At 40.1% G+C, this 23,473-nt stretch overlaps 1 protein-coding gene across 1 annotated transcript in view; it reads right to left on the bottom strand.

Annotated features, from left to right (window-relative positions):
* MFSD6 (major facilitator superfamily domain containing 6) overlaps positions 1–23,473 on the bottom strand; it is an 86,669-nt gene that overhangs the window by 38,967 nt on the left and 24,229 nt on the right. The window contains exon 2 of the mRNA XM_023217570.2: positions 17,707–19,297. Within this exon, the coding sequence (XP_023073338.1) occupies positions 17,707–19,244 (1,538 nt within the window). The 5' untranslated portion in view covers positions 19,245–19,297. The remainder of the gene's footprint in view (positions 1–17,706; positions 19,298–23,473) is intronic.

Raw genomic sequence — 23,473 nt, 5'->3', positions numbered from 1 at the left:
ATCAGCCCTGCAGGTTCCTAGAGCAGCCAGGGAGTTCCCGGAGGGGGGCTCATCCCACCAGTGGGTTGAAAGGATCCCCGATCATTTCCATTCCTCAATTCCTGATGCGGCTCCACATATCCCACTATGAAGAGTCTGAGCCTGGCTTTAGGGTCATCTCCCGCTCTGTCGTTCCTGAACATTCACTAGCACTCAGACTGAAGTCAAAGTAGTTCCCACTCACAATGCTAAACACCTTCTCTGTCTGAAGTGAAATTTAAGTCATGGATTTTTCAAGTAAGGAAAAAAGTAGAGTAGGCCGGGCACAGTGGCTCACACCTATTATCCTAGCACTTCGGGAGGCTGAGGTGGGTAGATCACTTGAGGTCAGGAGTTCGAGACTAGCCTGATCAACATGGTGAAACCCCATCTCTACAAAAAATATAAAAATTAGCTGGGCATGATGGTGCATGCCTGTAATCCCAGCTACAAGGGAGGCTGACACAGGAGAACTGCTTGAATCTGGGAGGCGGAGGTTGCAGTGAGCCAAGATTGTGCCACTGCACTCCAGCCTGGGTGACTGAGTAAGACTCAGTCACAAAAAAAAAAAAAAAAAAAAAAAAAAAAAAAAAACATGCAGAGTAAATACAATTACAATAAACCCCTTCCTACCTCAAACCTGTCAACTTGAACTTTTATGGCTAGAAATTTTGCTCTATTCTGTTTGTTTGTTTGTTTGTTTTTTGAGACAGAGTCTCGCTCTGTCACCCAGGCTGGAGTGCAGTGGTGCAATCTCGGCTCACTGCAAGCTCTGCCTCCCGGGTTCACGCCATTCTCCTGCCTCAGCCTCCTGAGTAGCTGGGACTATAGGCGCCCACCACTGCGCCTGGCTAATTTTTTGTATTTTTAGTAGAGACGGGGTTTCACCATGGTCTCGATCTCCTGACCTTGTGATCCACCTGCCTCGGCCTCCCAAAGTGAGCTCTATTCTGTTTTTAAATGAGGAACTGTAACTGATATAGTTTTTTCCAACCACTCCTGTCCTTTGTGACATTAAGGAAGAAAGGGCATCAGCTCCAGCAATCTCAGACCTCTGCACAATGCCCTGCACTGTGCCCGCCCTCCACACTAACAATTCTATAATGTTCTCCAATTTTTTAAGCATTTTTTCCACTTTGTATCTCATGTATTTCTGCCAATAACCTTCTGAAATAGGAAGGATAAGGATTGTTATTAATCTTCTTTTACAGCTGATGAAACCAAGGCCCTGAAAGGTTCACCAAGTTGCCAGGGTCATGCAGATCAACAACCTGCAGAAGCAAGACTCAACCAGGTCTTCTGCTGTCAAATCCTATGCCCCTCCCATGGCCAGCAGAGCCTCCCTCAGCCGGATCAGAAACCTTGCAGGGAAATTTAGAAGGTGCTCTCTTTCATACACACAAAAAGTAGTGATCATTTAACCTTAAAATCTTGTTTCACAAAGATGTTGTAATATTATACCTGTGTTTGAAATATATTAGATTTCTAATAAAATTTAATTAATAGAGTTATGAATAACTTAATAGTAATAATAGTAATGAAAGTCATAGTAATTAATAACTTAATAAATAGTAATAAAATAGCAATGATACAAGTCTCTATTTTGATGATACCAATATTAGTGTCTAATATATACAAAAGAGCATGGGGTTATAAACTAGACAACCTGGGCTAAAGTCTCCAACTCCACCACTCAGAAGGGACTTTGGGCAAACAGCAAATCTGTTCCCTTCCAGGCTTGCATGGTGGATCTGCTTAACCAACACACATGCTACCAGGAACACATATACATACAGAAAAATACAAGTTTGCCATTGCTGGATTCACTCCTACCATCATCCCACTATGTTAGGCCATAGGTCCCTATTCTAGCATCTTCTGACTCTTAGAATCTTTGGGGATCCCATCCCTCTATACCTGCCTCAGACTCTCCTTGCTCTATTTAGACATATGTATTAATTTGCTCGGGCTGCCATGACAATATGCCATAAACTGGTGGGTTAAGCAATAGACATTTATTTCTTATAGTTCTGGAGCTGGGAATCTGAGAATAGGATACCAGTATGTCTTGGTTCTGGTGAGGGGTCTCTTCCTGGCTTGTAGATGACCACCTTCTCACAGTGTCCTCATATGGCAGAGGGAGGGTGGCAGAGGGGAAGAGGGAAGGGTAAAGAAAGAGAAAAAGAGTCGTACACAAGCAAACTCTCTAGTATGTATTCTTATAAGGGCACTAACTCCATTATAAGGGCCCTATTCTCATGACCTCTAAACTTAATTACCTCCCAAAGACCCCATCTCTAAACAGCATCACATTGGGGGTCAGGACTTGAATATACAAAGGAGGTGCAGGACACCATCCATTCCACAGAAACATGCTTCTCATCTCTATCTTTAATACCTGCACTCTCTAACACAATTGGAAACCTCCCCAGGGGCTCCATGAACTGCGGCTGCAGGCTCTCAGGTACTCTATCCCAGGACCACAAGGAGTTAATTTGATCTTTCCATCAATGGAGGCTATCAGGCTCTCATTAAGCCACTGTAAAATGGATGTAATAAAACAACTGTTTTCTAAGATTATCGTAACAATAAAAATGTTAGTTAAAACTATAAATTGAGAGGCCTACAATAATTTTACTGGTGATCTGGAAATTAAAACAAGGACTGATTTAGTCTAAATTAGGAAATTGAACATAAACATTTTCCCTATAAAAGATACAAGAATCTTCTCTGTGAAATATATTCTAGGTACTGTAGCATTTCTGAGGTAAGGCAATATAAAACAATGCCACTCTCTGACATGTATGATAATAACTGATTTGTTTGCTGGTCAAGTCTTGGTTTGTTTTCTTTCTCAGTTTACATTGCACTTACCAGATAAGCTCAAGGCACAGACAGTGACACCTAAGTCATTAGGCTATTTGGGGCAACATATTCCCTTCCGTTCTGTGCTTCTCCAGTCCCACGGAAATGCCCAAAGGGAAAATGGAGGGTCTAGTATAAAAGTCCTTGAGTTTTCAGTGAGTAACATTAAAAGAAGATCAATGATATCTTCATCCAACACTTCAGGTTCTGACGTTGGGATGTAATTTTCATGCCCATGTTAGAAGTACTGAATTTGTCTCTTCCCAACAGCCCTGCTATATGGCACTGCTTCCAGAAGTAACACTGATAATGACATGTTCCTTCTTTGAAGAAGAGTTCCCAAAATGGATTGACCAGGTGAAAATACGAAAGGGGAATAGAGAGGAGGAAGAAGGTAGTTACAGAAAACATCAAATCATGGGATGGAGCTGTTCTCTACATGCCAATGTTTCCTGAAAGACATCTCCAACTTCATTCTTTCTCTAAGATCTGGGCTTACCAATGCAACTTTCCAATGGGCATCTTCCCCATCTCATAGGAATTCCACAAGTTCCAAACTCCAGGATCCTCTTCCCCTACCAAGAGACCACACCTCCCTTCCCGGGTTCTTTTCCTTGGTAAATGGCACCAGTACTCATCTGGTACCTAATCCATAATATAACTACTCTCCCTCATTCCAGCTACGCAAGGTCCTGCTCAGAAGAACTCTTGCTTTTATCCATTTTATCTCCACTCCCAATGCCATAGGCACCTAACCTAACATTTCTGCAGCATCTGACATTTTCTTTTCTGTTTTACTGTCTTCCACCTCCAACAGAACATGAGCTCCATGAGAGAGGGATATGTCTGTCATATTCAACACTGCATCCCTAGAACAGTCACTAATCATTTAATAAGGTCTTCTTTAAAGAAATATTGAATGAACACAATATTTAATTGTAAATTAATTCTTCCTAAATGATACATGGTCATCATTAGAAACATTAGTTTTTGACACTTATATTCAGTACAAGTTAGTTTAATCACATTACTCTCATCCTAACACTGCTAAGAGGAGCTAACCCAGAAGGAATAAGAGTTTCACTGGGGGTAAAAGGAATAATTTGGGGAAGTGGGGGCACTTTAAAGGGATGGCGATCTCACCAGGAAGAGACACAGGAGGGTGGTTGAAACCATTGAAAAAGTGGTACCAGACATTGGTCATTCAAAGCAGAAATGAGGAAGACTAAGAGGTGAGACTGGGTTGCATAAAGGAACAAAATAGTTGCTAATCTAACCCTGTGCCTATGAAGCTATAAGGTAGCAGCTGAGAATATGACTTTGGGATTTAAATCCTATGTTCATTACTCACTGGCTGTGTCGTCACGGGAAACTTAATCCCTCTACAATTCTCATCTCTAAAATGGATATAACAATGCCTAACTCACAAGACTGTTAAAAAGATTAAATAAAGGCTTATAGGAAAAGCATTTAGCACCATGCTTTTGTAAGTATTTCATATGTAATAAGCAATTAAATGGTAGTATAACTACTATTTTTTATAATATTATCCCATAATTATAATTTTTAAGATTAGAGTTTGTTGTTGTTGTTGTTGTTGTTGTTGCTGCTGTTGTTGTTTTTGAGATGGAGTCTTACCTATCGCCCAGGCTGGAGTGCAGTGGTGTAATCTCAGCTCACTGCAACCTCTGCCTCCCAGGTTCAAGCAATTGGAGATTTTTTAACTTATTTTTGTTTTTTACTTACCTTCTAGATTATTTAGCTATTCTGATATTTTGAAGTTGCTAATAAAAAAACAAAAACTTTCATCTGGATTGGTAGAAATCACTAAATCAACAAAGAAAGTACACGAATCATCAGCTGATGACTCAAGAAAACAGCACAGCTCATAATTTGTCTAAAACTCAGAGAATGAAGAAAAATGGACCTTTGTAAAGTAGAGTGAGATAAATAATAAGAAATCCTCTGCCCAAGCAGTTGTCTTCAAAAAACATAAAAGCAGAAATCAGTTACATCACCTCCTGCTAAAACTCAGCTTCCCTTAGAAAAACATACCAATTCTTAGTGTGATGCTCAAGCCTCCCAGGATCCTTGCCCAGCACACTGGCGCCCTTTTATTACCCTCTCCCTGACCATTCACATATGTGGTTTCCTCTGCCCCCAAGATCTTCACTGGGGGCTTCCATTCAGGACTCTGCTCAAATGCCACCTCCTCGGGGAAAGTCTCCCAGCCTAACCGAGCTGAAACAATTGCTTCTCCTCAGTCACTCTGGGACCCTGCACTCTGTTTTACACCCATCATTATCAGAAGTGAAATCATCTACTTACTGTTCATTGTCTACCACAGCAGAATGTTAGTCCCACGAGGACTGACCTTTGTCTTTATTATAGATTCCATATATCCCCCGATTCTAGCACAGTGCCTGTCACCCAGTGTGTGCTTAATAAATACTTGTTGGAGGAGTGAATTAGTAACAATACTACCTACTGTTCATAGTTGAGGACCTACTATGTGCTTGCTAGCATTATCTCATTTAATCTTAGTGACAATGCTATGAAGTTAGGTATAATTATTACCCCGTTTTACAAATGTGGAACCTGAGGCTTAACAAAGCTAAAATTACTGACTTATCCAAGGTTAGACATGGACTAAGTATGGAATTTGAATCTAGTTCAAATGCACACATGTACATATACACACACATACACTTTTTATAGACAAATTGGCAAAAAGAAGGAAAAAAGAAAACAGGATAACTACTACACTACTCAATGATCCTACCAGGGCTTAGGACGATGACTGCAGTCAAGCCTAGACCAACTTGCTCTCTTCTCATTCTCCTTAATGGAATGAAATGCCTAGTCAATGGTTATAACCAAGGACCATTGGCCAACACTGCATCACTGAGGATTCCTCACTGTACTCAGCAACCACAATGGACAGGAGATGGTCCAAAGATATAGTACACCTGGACAAATGTAACTGAAAGTTTATTCTTCTTTTCGATAATGTCAGAGCTTCAATCTATATGTTAACTTTTTAAAGGAAAGAAAAAATCAGTGGCTGGGCACGATGGCTCATTGCCTATAAACCCAGCACTTTGGGAGACTGAGGCAGATCACTTGAGCTTAGGAGTTTAAGACCAGCCTGGCCAACACAGCAAAACCTTATCTCTACAAAAAATATAAAACTTAGCTGGGCATGGTGGCACATGCCTGTAGTCCAAGCTACTCGGGAGGCTGGGGTGGGGGGATCATCTGAGCCCAAGGGGTCAAAGCTGCAGTGAACTGAGATTGTGTCACTGCACTCCAGTCTGGGAAACAGACTGAGACTCCTGTCTCAAAAAAAAAAAAGGAGAAAGAAAAAAAGAAAAAGTTAGCAAGTTATTGTTTGTCTATAGACTACTATTTAAAGATGTTTTCAGCAGAAAAAAGGTAAGGAAGCATTGCTCAGTATTTCAGAAATAAGAATGGAATTGTTACTTCTTCAAGTTGGAAAGGCTTTGGAGAGGTATGCTATGAACTAAGCTTCTGAGAAAATGTATTTTCTTATCCACTCTTCCAAAGTATCCTTCAAAATAATATAATTGCAGTCTACTAAATATTTCCATGTGTATGCAGAAACATAATTAGCCAAATTAGTTAAGACTTTTGACTTGCACAATAAAAAGGCAGTAAACTGACACTCTATTACTCAAGATAATTAAACAACTGGTACAAACACTCATAGATGCACTTACTGCCAGTAACAAACTTTATGACCTTTGGGACATCACTTGGCTTTTCAGTATCTTGATTTCTTTTTCTATAAAGAAATGTTATAATGACTATTCAAATCAGAGTTATTGGGCACAGTTTGATACTCTTTTTTTTTTTGAGACGAAGTCTTGCTCTGTCACCCAGGCGGGTGTACAGTGCCGCCATCTTGCCTCACTGCAAACTCCATCTCCTGAGTTCAAGTGATTCTCCTGCCTCAGCCTCCCGAGTAGCTGGGACTCCAAGCACCCACCACCCTGCCCAGCTAATTTTTGTATTTTTAGTAGAGACGGGGTTTCACCATGTTGACTAGGCTGGTCTTGAACTCCTGACCTCAGGTGATCCACCTGCCTCAGCCTGCCAAAGTGCTGGGATTACAGGCGTGAGCCACTGCTCCTGGCTAATTCTTAACAACATACTATGCATTTGCACCTGATCTCATTTTAAAGAGAAGAAAATAAGACTTGAAGCCATGGTTGTCATACAAAGTAGACCTGTAATCATTTATGCCATTTAGGGAAAAATATAGACAGACAATATGCATATTAGGGACAGAAAATCTCAATGTTTACCTGACATATATGGATAAATGTTTCTTTAAAACATATACAGCTATAACTATGCACACACATGCATATGCATATACACATACACACATTTGGCTCTTCTACAGGAGGATGATTATATTGATCCACTGTAAGGAGACATGGACTTCAAACTATTTTCCAGTAGAAAATACCGAAAGAAAAGTAGAGACTGTCTAGCACCAAGAATGGAAAATTATGAATATTTTGCCATATTTCCTTAAAGAAAAAAATATTACAGGTAATGTAGAGGTCCCCTTTGTTCCCCATCCAAGTCCCTTTCTCTTTTTGTCCTGTCCAGAAAGCTAGGGCAACTGTGAATTTAGAGGGTATTAGTCCTCTCCAAATTTACATGTGTGTAAATATCCATGAAAATATGCTAAACTTTTAAAATGTATTGTTAACATTTGTATAACTGTACCGAACTGTGTATTATTTTGAAATCTGCTTTTTTTCAGTCAACATTGTAGTTTTGAGAGCTTTCCATGTTGGCATATTGATCTAGTCTATTTCTGTTAACCCCTGCATTAACATTTCACCTTATGACTATACCATATTGAATGTATCCATTCCTCAATTGATGGCTAGACATTTTTTCACTGTAAGAAAACCACAGTAAGCTAGTAAGCATCCTTGTACACATCTTTCTGCATGTATATGAGTTTCTGTAGGGAGGTATTTACCTAAAAAATGTAATTTTTAGGCCATAGGGAATATCTAGCTTGAGGCCAAGCATAGACTGCTAAATTGGTCACAGTGGTTGTGTAGGTAATGGAATTTGCAGGAACCATCTTTACTCCTGTCTGCCACACACCTTGACCATCACCTCAGCCTGTTAGATGGTGGCAGTCTAAGGGCGGTCTGCAATCACAAAAAAAGTCTGCTACATATGATGTTTGTCCTGCTCTCTTTAACTCAGCAAGTGCCTCAATCAACCCAGCCACTGAAGGTGGAAGAGAAAGAAAACCATGTGATGCCAGTAACTAAAAGCCCTGGATCCATTTATACTACCTTGCAACAATGGTCTTTTCTTCTTAACTATGAATAGCTCAATTATAAGTAATGCTGTTATTAATAAGTCAGCCTGGTAGCTACATTACATGGTAAGATATTTCTTCACAAAGATGTTCAAGGGACGATAAAAAACAAATGATTCCCTTTCAATTCCTGATCATAAATTCTTCCATTTTTGAGACTTCATAGCTTACAATGTAATTATGAGAACCTACATTTGAAATAACTCTAAGGGGCTTTTTCAACTCATATCAATGTCTTTGGAGGTAAAATGTGAAAGGAATAGGAAAACAGAAATCCACCCACATATAAATAATAGCTGCAATTATAATTTTCATATGCCAGCTATTATAAAGATAGTAGCTTATAATGCCTAAAACATGGCACTAAGAAGTATATAAGCAATTTATTTTTTAATGTGGCTTCTTTATATCACTAGGTAGGTCATTTTATCATATGTGCTATGACACAGACTGTATGTATAAGAGAGGGCCTATGTGTCCTCCATATATTAGTAGAGGACTTAGCAGTACAGGAATAATCCGTAAATGCTCATATTTTAACAAATCCAAAGCTCTCTAGTTTGCACAAAATGAAAAATGAAATCCAATGGTGATGAACTCGCACGGACCTATCCACACAGTCTCGCCCAATCACTCATGTCTAACAGAACATTGCCAACTGTCCTTTTGGCTAAAAGCAAAAGGAAACAAAACAAAATTGAAATCACTAACTTTGTGTTCTCTGACTAGAAAAGCTCTAATTAGATCCATTCTCTAATGCCGTGTTAAAATAACTCCATCTCAGACACCCTGAGTGCCCTAATATTTTTATATTTTGTGCGTCAAGACATCCTTTCAAGTTATTTTTTTATTGTGCCTATGAATCAGAGAGAGACTGCATACATTTAGTTTCCTCTGAAACATTTAGGACTGTGCTAAACATGAACTCTCTGGATAAATGTTTGTGGTGATGGCTTGTGACCTGTCCCGGCAGCTGGCCCAGGCCTACCATATTTTCAGAACAGTGCACTGGGAGAGATCTTCAGAATCCCTAAGTCCCTCACTCCTGAAATCAGGTCTGTTCTAAAATAGAATCAGTACAGTCTTAGATGGCTCTGAAGGTGGTTGACATTTAAGCTCAGCTTTAAAGCCAGGGTATAAATGCTAACGAGACCAGAACCGAGTATTCATCTCTTGTATTCCCACCAGCATGTAGTTTTGGGTTGAGCAGACCCAGAATGAATATCCGTAAATATCCAGTTACTGTAGATTCCCTATCTCTTGGACAGGGAATTTCTAGTTCATAGTCCATGTTTCATTAGCTTCTTTATAAATGGAATATGCCTTCCTAGTTCCTCCCTCTCCCTGATCCCCCAAATTTTAAAAACTTCATGACATTGCCAGATAATTTTTTTCCAACTCAGATCCCAGTGCGTTATTAGGCAGATTTTAATGCCAATACATAGCTCTCCCAGTTTAAACTACTTTTCAGTTGGGTTTATTTTTCAAAAAGCTAGGGAACTGTAGCAGTTGGAACTATAGGATTTAGCAGAGTAAAGTGCTTATGCCTTTCCGTCAGACAGAACACTCTGGCAGGCAGTCAAGAGATCTGGGGGAACTTCCCAAACTGTGCAGCCTTGGATACACCCTGCATCCATCCACCTGGCTTTTATGTTGCTAAAATAGTATACTCTTATAATCTCAAACTCTTTCAGAGTTTGTAATAATTCTGTGATTATTAAAACTCAGATAGAGTTCAACAAGGCTTAATCTCATTTTGGTCTTAGGAAACTAAACCTCATCCCAAGACAGGGGAGGATCCTGAAGATCGTTTGATGGTGGAAAAATCATTCACTTTTGGAGAATGCTGTTGTTTGGGTAGGATTTTTTAAACTTAATTCACAAAGACATTTTTTAAATATTAAAATTCATGCCATTTGATTGATCAAGGAGGCGGCAGGATAATGTATTTTTTTCCCTCGTACCAGAGTTTAATACAGTCTATATCTCCTTTGGCAAATCACCTATCCTGATAAAAAACAAAACTGTTTTTAAATCTCAGCTCTGTAATCCTTAGAGCTCAAAGATAAAGGGAAAAAAATGACCTTGTCTTTGTCCATTAGTCAATTACAGGAAGCATTACTCTTTCCATATTACCACATTATGAATCTGATTTCAAAGTAAGTATTCTAATGAAAAGAGAAGCATTTAACTTTTTTAAAAAAATCCAACTGAGTCTGCAAATGAAATTTTTAAACCAATGTATCAGGAGAGGAATAAGACCTTATGTTCTAAAACCCCCATCATATGAAATAAATTATTCTCTCTTTTATGCATCCGAATGGTAGTAGTTATATGCCATCCTTGGGAGAATTGAAGAAATGGTCACTCAAGTCATTCTGTATGTTTTGTGTTTCTGAGGAGCACTCACTGAGAAAGGCTGGCAGAGTCAGAAAAAAAAAAAAAATTCGTACTCTTTAAACAGGGTATAGTGTTTTGTTTTGTTTTTGTGATTTGGGGCTTTTTAAAAAGAGAGGTACTCTGGAAAAGGAGATAGAACATATTTAAGACCTACTTGTAGCATGTGAAGGAGCTAGATTCTACGTTTTCTTAAATACTCTGATGAGTTAAATGGAACACTCAAATGCCACTGAATACCCCCACCACTGATAGTTAACAATGACAGCATCTCCGACTGCTTCCTGCATCTTTGCTATCTGCCTGACTCCATTCTAAGTGCTTTGCATCAGTTCTCCTGTAATTCTCTCTAATATGAGATAAGTATCTCCAGATTTACAGATGAATAAAACTGAGACTCAGCTCACACAGCAGGCCCAAGATCATCCAGTTAAATAAGGAGCACAAGCAGGATGGAAGCCAGACCAGTTCAACTCAAAGGGCCTCACTTAACACCAAGGCCTACTCTGAAGGGTGCAAGACTTCAGGCTTGTATCCTCAGGCAAGCTGTAAAAGAAGGGGCCTGGACTATACTATTTCTAAATCTGTTACCCAGTATGCTAGAGCTAATTTACCAAGATACATAGTGCAAAAACAAGGAAAAAGATTAACATCACTTCTTTTTACTATGATTTTGTATAAAATAATTAGAATTTAAAATAGGACACAAAACATTATCTTTATGAAACACTTGCGTCTGAATGAATGGAGGATGGTTTTAGCACCCTAATACTCACTTTCAAAATTGTAACCATAAAGTTACACAAGATGATGTAAATTCTAACCCCTGTAGATATGTTGGGCTGATTATCCAATATCAGGAGTTACAGTGTGGCCTTATGTTTGTTTTCCTTTGTGCTTTACCATGGTTTTTATATACTAAATGAAAAACACAAACAAAAAACACAAAATTGAGTTGTGGAGAATGATGACTTCAACAGAACCATAAAATCTCCCCTACACTAAAAAGAACACACAGCCACTTTACATCTGCAATCTACCTTCCTCAGACCTTGTGAGTAAACTCCCATTCCACTGCTACAGAGCACTCATTTATTTCACATTTTAAAATCTGACACTGATATTACAGTAGAACTGATGTTGTGGCTAAACTATATTCTACAATGCCTGTAAGTCGGCTGGCAGGCTTCCACATGGAATCTTCCTACCTCTGTGAAAAACTGGGCCATGACCAAGAATACTCATACACTGGGCTCAAAGCCACAGTCAATTACGTGTACTGCTCTGGCAGAGAAAACACAGGCCAAACAGGTCTCATTTCACCAGTGCTAAGAAAAGTTATTACCTTTTATTTCATTAACTAGCCAGATGACATCAAATCAACAGTTTTTTTTTTTTTTCCACATACCCTACACAATTGAAAGGATAAAAGTACTTCATTTTCTAGTACTGATTAACTTAATTAGACTAGTCCTTTTTTCTCCTTTTCTTTTTTGAAACAGGGTCTTTCTCTGTCACCCAGGCTGGAGTACAGTGGTATGATCACAGCTCACTGCAGCCTTGACTTCCTTTGGGGCTCAAAAGATTCTCCCACCTCAGCCTCCCAAGTAGCTGGGACTAAAGGCATGTGCCACCATGCCCAGCTAATGTTATTTTTTGTAGAGACAAGGTCTCACCATGTTGGTCCATATAACACAAAATATTCTCAAGCATAAGAATACTTACTTTAAGCAATAAAGCACAGACCAACATTTCAATAAATCAGAAACTTGAAATACTATCTTAGAGACAATTATAATTGATTTTCCTCAGCCAATTTCTCTTCTTAGACCACAAGATTTCCTTGTTGATCTTATCCACATTCATGATTTTCACTGCTGCAAATCTGCATCCCCTGTCCTTACCTCTCCCGTAAGCTTCAGGTTTATGATACATCCCCATCTAGATGTTTCAACTTCAAACCAAACAATCATACCCCCATTCCATTCTACATCTCCTTTCTGAATTTCCTATTAGATTTTTGGAATTACCATACCAAGATGGAAATGTGGGGGTCTCTACCTCACTTCCACATCCAAATCTGTCCATTTTTACCTCCCAGATACTATCCCTTCCCTCAATTTATTTTGCTACTGCTGCAGTTCAGGCCTGTACCATCTCTTCCTTGGACTATTTGAAGAACCTTTTCAGTGGGCTCCTAGCTTCAAAGTTACCCTCCATAGCAAGGTTCAAAGCAGGGAGGGACATATGAAAATCTATGGTCCTCCCTGCTTTGAACCTTGCTATGGCTCCCTACTGCCTCCAGATGAAACTCAGGTTCCTGATCCCAGCATCCATCTGGCCTCAATCTCTCCTGATTTTTCCAACACCTTTCCCTTTAGTATTCAGCCCCTGCATCTTACTAATCTGGGGTTCTTCGGGCCTAAATAACTGTTCAACTAAATTGAACAAATGTCTAGGATTTTGATTTTTAAGTAATACAGAGTAATACTTGGTCCTCTAGAGCATGTAGAATTCATAATTCCAAAATTACTACAAGAATTAAGTCATCTTTTAAAACATTGTTATTGTGGTAAAAACCATTTTTAAAGAATTAATCCTCCCTTAAGGAATCAGAACAGGGAAAAAGTTATTTAAGGTCCACCATCTTTTTGCTTTTTAATCAATAATTGAGTTATTCTATTTCTATTCTGTTTCTTCACAGTACCAATTGCCATCAGGAGTCTTTGTAAGTAGTGAAGAGTGGTGTATGAGTCAGCATCTCATCAGAGGCAGGCAGCAATCTGACTTAATTCAGGGACTTGGTTAGGTAGGTGACAGAAGAGCTGGGAAGCCAGACCACTGTGATGAGAACCACAGGCAGCCTCTCCATGGCCTCGGGCAGAAGAATAAAGCGAGGAGAGAATGTTGTTGGAGCTCAGGGTCACCCACAGTGGGTGGAGCATAGGTGAGATGCAGCAGCTCACAGAGGTCTCCAGAGCAGGGGAGACAAGGCTGAGAGTCTGGGAAGCAGGACAGAGTACCCAAGTGGAGAAAGCTACAGAGAGAGAGAGCTGTAGAGATCTGTAGCTTCCCCTCGAGTCTTCAGCTGAGTACTGACCAGCACATGCACATAAGTAAACTACAAGATGCCAGAGAGAGGACTAGAGGGAATCATCTCCAAATCTTACACAAACATGCTGCATGAGCTGGAAAGAGAGAAATAAAACGCCCTGCTTTTTCCCCTGCCTCCTTTCCTGTAATCCTCCCCTTACCTATGCCTTTCATTAGCCTGGTGGTTCTCAACCTTGGCTGCACACACTAGAATCAAGTAGGAAGCTATAAAAACGTTGAATGCCTGGGTACACCTCTAGAAGATTGATGTAATTGGTCTGGGTGCAGCCTGGGCATTAGGAGCTTTAAAAGCTCTCTTGGCAAGTTGAGAACCAATACCTTAGCTGAACCCAGGTAGAAGACATGAGAACAGACCTTGGAAAACACAGCCGACAGAAATCAGCACCCGTTCATACGGGGCAAGGAGAGGACCTGACAGCCTGTGGGTCTAAGATCACCAAAGATGGCACAAAGAGGCGGGTAGAAATAAGGAAGATGATGAGGAAAAAAAAAAAAACAAAGTAGGCATGATCTTCCTTAAACCCTTCAGAGGCCAGCTCACACTGAACACCCAGCTGCAGAGTTTCTTCCCTCTTATAACACTTACTGCTATTCCTCCAATGACAAGACTATCATGTACTACCTCCCATGTGTCCTTGGCTGTGCTGAAGCCCAGCATCTTGCTATCTGTTCTGGTTCATCCTGCAATGCCCCATCAGGAAAGCCTGGTGTTCCTCCTCCTACTAGCTGCATCAGGTATTTTCTTCTTTCCCAAACTGACTGGCTAATTCATTTGTATATTTAGCTAACATTGAGTAGTAATTGATGGCTAATAATAGGTAATGTAACGCCCCTCTGGATAATATTTGCACGGCAAAACTGACCTTGAGTATAAAAATTCCAGGGCAAAGTCACAGATCGACTGAATAGATTTTTCGGTGTCCCTTAAAATGTAAATAAATTTAAATCAAATAACATGGGGGATGGCCTAACACTGGAAAGTAATGATTTACAAATTTATAAATGTTTTACTGCAATGTATTTTGATTACAATCCTACTCATGGCTGCTAAAATGTTAAGCAATATGAAGATACCTTAAGATACACTTATATCTTGTTAATCATTTATAGCCTAAAAATATACTTGCTGTAAATTCCAAAGTCTTATGATTTCGAATCAAAAGAAATTTATTTATTTTTAAAAGTGGAAATATTTAGCATTATTATCCTATTTGCCCGAGAAAGTCACTTTCCAGACAAGGACAAAATCCAAGGTCAAAATCAGAAATCCGATACTCTATGTGTGTGTGTTTAGACTGACAGGCCAGTCCCTGAAAAACTGGTTGTACACTATGAAACTGTTAAAATACTGAGTTCAAAACTGGACATGCTATTTTTAAAAAACTATTTTCTGGTATGAATCTTTCTTATTATTACTCTAGATGAAGAATTTGTGAATATCCACAAATATATGGTAGTGCCAACTCCTAAAAACAAACTTCCAGGACAACCACAAAGTACTGAAATAATATACATGCAGCAAAAACGCCATGGGCAGATCTACTTCTGTGATCCTACAAGCAACACATCAAGGCTCATAATTCAGAGATCATTTCTCTTCACCAACTACTTAATGAAAGGTATTCTTCCAGGGGAAAGTGTAAATCCCCAAATCACAACCAATACCACCTGACTGAGCTCCCAAAATTCTCACAAAAGCAACAGACCCACTCTACCCAAGTATGTGGACATAGTCTCATTTTAGCTATTAGACTCTTCTAAAAGCACTGAAAATAATTAATACATTTTAATGAACAGAATTAAAATTCAAAAGAGGTAAATGACCACATACTGATGGAATTCCCGCAGACTCTTGGGAGCAATATGACCACAACAGTCATCTTCTTCCATCACGTTATTAAACAAGAAAAGGAAGATGCTTTTTGTCCGTAAAACCAGAAAATTAAGGTTAAGTGAACTGTAGGTTTTGAAATAATGAGTAACTAATACTACCCAAGAAACACACAAGTCTAAGCTTACCAAAAGGAGTAGTAAACCCACTAGGATTTTATCATGAAAATGCTGCATATGTCTCAGACAAAAGGCAAAGGTAGACGAGAACCATCTTTTTCTTAGCATGTGGAAAGAACCTAATGATTCCTTTGAAAATAGAACCTGAACATATACTCTGTACTGAGTCAGTGTTCAACTCATGCTATTGACTTATTAAATAATGATGTCTAAGAACTCCACTCGTTGGTAAGACCTAACTGGGTACCTTTCTGGGAATGAATAACAGTGATTTTAAAGACATTATTAATTGCAGTGAGATTTGCTCATAAGCCCAAGTTGAAGGGAGGCATCTGATTCATCTCAGTCAATTCAAACAGCTCAGATAATCTAAACATGGTGTGGACAAAATTAAAGGACATTCTGAGTCCTTAATATTATGTGGGCTCTCTTTCTCAGAATGGTCTTACAAAATGTGCCTCGGGGGTTCTGTGGATCCATGAAATATCCACACAGTGCCTGACTTTGTTTAGTGACAACAAAGGGATCTAAGATCTAAGAAAGGGAAGGAACAGAACACCACCTCCCGAAGCAAAACTAAACCAACAAGAAAAAATACTCACAACTGCTTAAAGAAATGATTGATTCTAGGTTGAAACTTTAACTTATAAAGTATTTTCTTCAGTTAATAGAAGGGAAATAAAGGATTGTCAAATCTTGTCATTGTCTATTTCTCCTCTTTAATTTCTTACAGAAATAGCAGATTTAAATACACACAAACACATCTGGTTGCTTTCTTTTAGTTATAGCAACTTCACATTTTAGGAACAGACATGTCGTACTTTTCTGTAAGGCAAGAACACTTAAGTGGAGCTGGCTCCACATTTAGAGCCAACAGAGCAGAAAGATCTCTAAAGAGCAAGATATACATTAATGGTGGGAAGAAATAGTACACAACAAGAAACACTAGGCACTTATAGGGTGTTTTCTTTTTTTAGATGGAGTCTCACTCTGTTGCCCAGGTTGGTGTGCAGTAGTGCGATCTCGACTCACTGCAACCTCTGCCTCCTGGGTTCAAGTGATTCTTGTGCCTCAGCCTCCCAAGTAGCTGGGACTACGGGTGTGTGCCACCATGCCCGGCTAACTTTTGTATTTTTAGTAGAGATGGGGTTTCACCATGTTGGCCAGGCTGGTCTCAAACTCCTGACTTCAAGTGATCCACCCGCCTCGGCCTTCCAAAGTGCTGGGATTAACAGGTGTGAGCCACTGTGCCCAGCCTACAGATTTTTTTTTTTTTTTGTAACTAAAAGAATTACATGAGAAATTTTAGGTGGAAGAAAGATTTTCAAATATCCTATCTTCATGGTAGACAAAAATGCAGGGAGTCATGTAATAATCCAAAAAAATACTTAAGAACCTCATCCATGTAGTATCATGGAATTAGGGATTATGGTGGGTTACATCACAGTCTTATTAGATATAATGGACATCTTTAGATGCCATATATTCAGGCTCTATCTATGTCAGCAAGTGGCTGAGAATAAAGGCTTAAAAAAAGTCCACTTTATCTACTTAAGCTCTGCTTCATAAATGCCTAGGATGGGTGGACCCTCTGTGGAATAATATGTTCACTAAGCTGGTGTTCCTATACCTGAAAACATGTACTGTGAGAGTCTCTTAGCACATAGCTAGGTAGCCTATAGGTCTTTTCTGTGGGGTGGGAGAGCAGAGGAAGCCATTCTTTGTTTATTTGTGATAATTCAACCAGATTCATGACTTCCTTTCCTTTGTTTCTATTTTGAGGAAGAGAAACAGAAATCCCCATTTCCACTCCAACCCTATCCTCAACACAAATTATAATACCTTAAAATGTAGTAGAAGGAACTATAACTATAAAAAGATAGAGTTCAATTGCTGAGGGGCAGCAATTGTAAGCATATTCTTACCTGATGTGGCCAATCAATTCAATAAGCTTGTGACTAAAAAAATATGCTGTCAGCTCAGACACATGACTCAGGACTGAACAGACCCCAAAGAGGGTTGTAGTTCCATTCAGGTCTTCCAAATGCCAGTAGAGAAAGGTGAACACGAAGCCGTATCCAAAACCCATGAACCAAGCCACAAACAGCACTGAGCCGTACTGCACGCTGCAGAGCAGCTTGATTAAGTCCCAAAAGTTGAAGGCCTGCGAGTGGCTTGTGGTGGTTGGTGTCTCCTCAGAGGACTCTGTGGAGTTGTTCCTTTCCACCTGCGGAATCTCTACCTCTTTCCCTTTAGAATCATTGTTTTTGAAATGGTTGTACCGGAACCGGAACTGAGTGGCAACGATCAAGGCCATGGTCATGAGAACGCCGAAGACGATGAAGACGATCTGGTAATTCCTGTACTCGGGGGGCTTACACCCCTTTCCATCGATGAGCACTTCGATGTGGGTGTAGTCGATCCCGATGCCCACGGACAGCATCGCCAGGCCCCAGCCCAGGGAGCCCCACATGCGCTGCAACCCATAGCGATCTCTGTGTTTTCCCAGATACTGGAGTGTCACTGTGTCTACGATTGTGACAGAAGAGGCACTGAAAAATTCTCCTATTATGACAACTACCAAGATCACCAAGAATATAGCTTCAACTTCTTGCTGATCATAAACAAGCATGACTTGGTCAGAAGGTAAAGATTTGGTGGTGGTAACAATAACAGTGGTTGTCTCCTTGGTTACACTTCCTGTGGGGACAACAGGGGTTGCTGTGCTTGAGTTCAAAGTCAAGTCCATCATACGGTTAGTAATTTCATCTGTCTGGGGCTGCAGAGTGGGTTCACTGTTCATGTTTAGAGTTGTTGGCAAAGTAACAGTGTCTGAGACATTGAGCCCTGCTTCCAAAAGCAGGTTTCTTTTCTCACGCATTTTTGGTGATATGGTGAGGAAAGAGGTAAAGGAAGAATTTGTTGGCAGGATAGTTAACTGGTGACTTGCATTGGTGGGATGAGCTGTTGGGGGAATCTTTGGTACACATCTCAAGGTAGCAGGTTTGACAAATCCAATGCCTAAGTTGAATAAAACCCAACACAAAAGAGAAAAGAGGAGGACAATTTTGCCTTTTTTAAAGCGATCTGCAACTACACCCCAAAAGGGGGCACTGCAGAATTCAATGAAGTAGCGAATACCTACTAGTAGTCCACTCTGGCTTGGAGACATTCCCAGCTGTTTGTAATACACAGGCAAAAGGGGATAGAGAGAGCCATAGGCAGAGTAAAAGAAAAAATAAAAGACCTTGGAAATTAGAAGATCATTGTTTATCTTAACACAATGTTTCTCTATCCAGTCTATTTCCTCCTCAGGAATAGCAGATGTTTCTGTGGAGGAAGGTGTTTCATTCGAAGGTGGTTCTGGTTCCCTGGAAATACCATTAAAGGGATCTGCAAGCACGTACTTTCTCTTCTGTTCCTCTTCATCATCCGTTAAAATAGCAACTTTATCATCTGCCATGGCTTACCACCACCATCAGCAAGTTTACAACCTTCAGAATGTGTACTGTTGATCTGTAAAGTAAAATTTAAAAGATGGCTTAGTAATGAAAATCATAACATGCAGACTGGGCGTTGTGGCTCACGTCTGTAATCCCAGCACTTTGGGAGGCCGAGGAGGGCGGATCACAGGTCAGGAGATTGAGACTATCCTGGCTAACACGGTGAAACCCCGTATCTACAAAAAATACAAAAAATTAGCCGGGCCTGGTCGTGGGCGCCTGTAGTCCCAGCTACTCAGGAGGCTGAGGCAGGAGAATGGCGTGAACCCGGGAGGTGGAGCTTGCAGTGAGCAGAGATGGCACCACTGCACTCCAGCCTGGGGGACAGATCGAGATTCTGTCTCAAAAAAAAAAAAAAAAAAAAGAAAAGAAAATCATAAAATGTAAACACAGAACTTCATCTTGCAGGAAATTAAGCAGTTACAAACTAAAATAGTAATTCCAAGAGAGAATTCTCATCATTTATCACTTGCAGCCACACAATACTTACTGGTAAGCAAAAATAGCTTTTAAAAAAATCGAATACTCTTTCTGGCCACTGACTGACTAATTACATCTTCCAATGGCAGGTTTACAGTTCAGATTCATTCCCAGTCTTTTCATTGATTCCAAGGGAAAATGTACAAATAATAGGGATTATGTCTAAACCAAATACAGAGAGTTGAAAATAAACACTGTTTATAGTTTCTTGATTTTACTATTCAAACAAATCCACTGCATTATGAAGTCTAGGATTCTTTAGAAAATAAAGGTAGCAAAAACATTCTGTTTCTAAGGAAAAATAGGTTGCACTTAACCACAACCACAAATGTAATGAGAAAGAGGAAGCCAATGGCACTGTTGCAACTATAGTGCTCACTGGAGCCATGACAAAGACATCCTGGTAATGAAGTAGTCTTCACATCGCATATATTATGTACAGTTCCCCAGATGTGCTTTATAGATAGCAGTTTAAAAAAATGGCAAGAAAAAAGAGCAGAAAATACTTATTGAGCACTCTGTACCAGATAACATTAAAAGATCTTTAAACGTATACATTCATATTAATCATAATAGCCCTATTATCTTGTCCATTTTACAGATGAGAAGAATGAGGCATGGCAGGTTTAACTATTAAGAGGCAGTGCCAGGATCTGAACCCGATATTATGGCTTCAGGACACATGCTCTCTACGATGGTAGTCCCCAACCATTTTGGCACCAGGGACTGGTTTCATGAAAGACAATTTTTCCTTAGATAGGGAGAGGGGGTTGGTTTTGGGATGAACTGCTCCACCTCTGATCATCAGGGTGATTCTTAGGTTCTGATAAGGAGCACACAAACTACATCCCTCACATGCACAGTTGACAATAGCATTCACGCTCCTGTGCAAATCTAATGCCTCTGCTGATCTGACAGGAGGCAGAGCTCATGTGACAATGCGTGCTGGCCCGCTCTTGCTGTGCGGCCCAATTCCTAACAGGCCACAGAGTGCTAGTGGTCCACAGCCCGGGGGTTGGGGAACCCTGCTCTAAGACACACTAAACTGAAAAAATAACACATTTTAGATAAGACGCCAGTAAACCTTTTTGAGAAACAGTGCTTTGGCCGGGCACAGTGGCTTACATCTCTAATCCCAGCACTCTGGGAGGCTGAAGGGGGCGGATCATGAGTTCAGGAGATTGAGACCATTCCAGCCAACATGATAAAACCCTGTTTCTACAAAAAGTACAAAAATTAGCTGGGCCTGGTGGCGTGCCTGTAGTCCCAACTACTTGGGAGGCTGAGGCAGGAATCGCTCGAACCTGGGAGGCAGAGGATGCAGTGAGGAGAGATTGGGTCACTACACTCCAGCCTGGCGACAGAGCAAGACTCAGTCTCAAAAAAAAAGGAAACGTATTTCATGTGAGATTAGCAATATATATTTATATTTATAGGAACTGTGCCACCATCCCATCAGATTTTCCCTTTCTTCTACTAAAAATTGAATGATTAAAGAGTCAAAAGATCTTGTGTGCATCAAGAATTATGTTGGAACATATTCTGACGGTAGGAGGTATATACATTAAATATGTGTTAATTTCTTTCACCTTCTTTTCTTTCTTTTTTCTTTTTTTGAGAAACAGGGTCTTACTCTGTCACCCAGGCTGGAGTGCAGTGGTGTAATTATGACACTGCAGCCTCAACCTCCTGGTCTCAAGCAATCCTCCCACCTTAGCCTCCTTAGTAGCTAGGACTACAGACGCATGCCACCATGCCTGGCTAATTTTTGTAGAGATGGGGTTTTTGCCATGTTGCCCAGGCGGTTCTTCAACTTCTGGGCTCAAGTGATCGTCCTGCCTCAGGCTCCCAAAGTGCTGGGATTACAGGAGTAAGCCACTGCCCCCAGCCTCCTTTTTACTTTCTTTACTAGAGAAAAATACCAATTTCACTTGCCACCCCTTGGAATAGATCTTGCTCTTTCTTTTCCCAAAATGAGTAACATTCTGAAAAATCTTCTAAAATTATGCTTGTAAGTATTTTTTAATCTCTACAAAGCTCCTAGGTAGACAATGGAAACACAACTTAAGGAGACCTATGTAAGGAGTCAATTTATCTGTTATCCCCAAAAGCCAGATGTCAATGTAGCTGTAAGCTTTGAAAATGTTCGTGTGGGTTTTTCAGGTTAAAACATTTTTAACTGAAGGCCGGGTGCAGTGGCTCACGCCTGTAATCCCAGCACTTTGGGAGGCCGAGATGGGCAGATCACGAGTTCAGGAGATCGAGACCATCCTGGCTAACATGGTGAAACCCTGTCTCCACTAAAAATACAAAAAATTAGCCACGCATGGTGGCGGCCACCTGTAGTCCCAGCTACTCTGGAGGCTGAGGCAGGACAATGGCGTGAACCCAGGAGGTGGAGCTTGCAGTGAAATGAGATCGTGCCACTGCACTCCAGCCCGGGCGACTTAAAAAAAAAAAAAATTAACTGAAGTGAAATTCACATAACACAAAATTAACCATTTTTAAAGTGAACGATTCAGTGGCATTTACTATATTCACAATGTATATGGCCACCACCTCTATCTAGTTTCCAAATCAGGTTTTTCTTAATAGTGAAAGGAAAACATTTTTTTTTTCCTCCTAGAAAACATGAAGGAAAAGCAAAATCCAATCTTTTGCTGCTTAGCTATAAATGACTTTCTTTAATGTTCTATACTTATTTTTCCTTCATCATTAGTGCCTTCATCTTTCCAACTCAGCGGCTCCAATTCTATTTTATCATCTGAAAAGAACAAATAATTTGCCCTCAAATCTATTTTCTAAATTAATTTAATTCATGAGCTCAAAATTGAAAGAAACATGTCTTGTGTTTCAAATGTATAAAATTATACGATACTTCTGGGTAAAGAGAGCAGATTAAACACATGTAGTTTGAATCCTTCCCTGAACCCACTAAAATGACAACACACACACACACACAAACATACACACACACACTCTAAAATTCATAATTCAAGCTAGAAAGATTAAAGGGCACATAAAAGCAATAAAATAAAATTCTGGAAAGCAGAAAGTAAACAACTGGTAAAAGACTTGGTAGATCTGAGAAAACTAAAACCTTGGTTGATTATAGGGAAAGCCAAGAACTAATGAAATTTACTACTCAGAATCCCTCAAAGGCTCATAAGTTAGCTATATTTACCTGCCAGTAAGAGAAAGAGTGTATGTGTGAATAAGTGAGTGAGTGAGTGAGTGAGTGAGTGAGTGAGTGAGTGAGTGAGAGAGAGGGGGGCGGTGGTGGGGGCTGGGGAGGTGCTCAAATAGAGCAGACTGAAAGTCTAAACCCCAAACAAATGCAGGTTATTTTCCTCTGGAAAGTAAAACACAGAGGTTTTGGCTGGTTGCAGTGGCTCACTCCTGTAATTCGAGCACTTTGGGAGGTTGAGGTGGATCATTTGAGGTCAGGAGTTTGAGACCAGCCTGGCCAACTTGGCAAAATCCTGTCTCTACTAAAAATACAAAAATTAGCCAGGCCTGGTGGCAGGCGTCTGTAATTCCAGCTACTTGAGAGGCTGAGGCAAGAGAATCACTTGAACCCAGGAGCCGGAGGTTGCAGTGAGCCGAGGATCATGCCACTGCATTCTCCAGCCTGGGTAACAGAGCGAGACTCTGTCTCAAAAAACAAAAACAAACAAACAAGAAACACAGAGGTTTTCTGGCCATAGAG

The sequence above is a fragment of the Piliocolobus tephrosceles genome, chromosome 11 (genome assembly GCF_002776525.5).
Source record: "Piliocolobus tephrosceles isolate RC106 chromosome 11, ASM277652v3, whole genome shotgun sequence".
NCBI classification, from domain to species: domain Eukaryota; kingdom Metazoa; phylum Chordata; class Mammalia; order Primates; family Cercopithecidae; genus Piliocolobus; species Piliocolobus tephrosceles.
The sequence above is the reverse complement of the archived record's forward strand: the minus strand, read 5'-3'. Positions and strand labels throughout refer to the sequence as shown.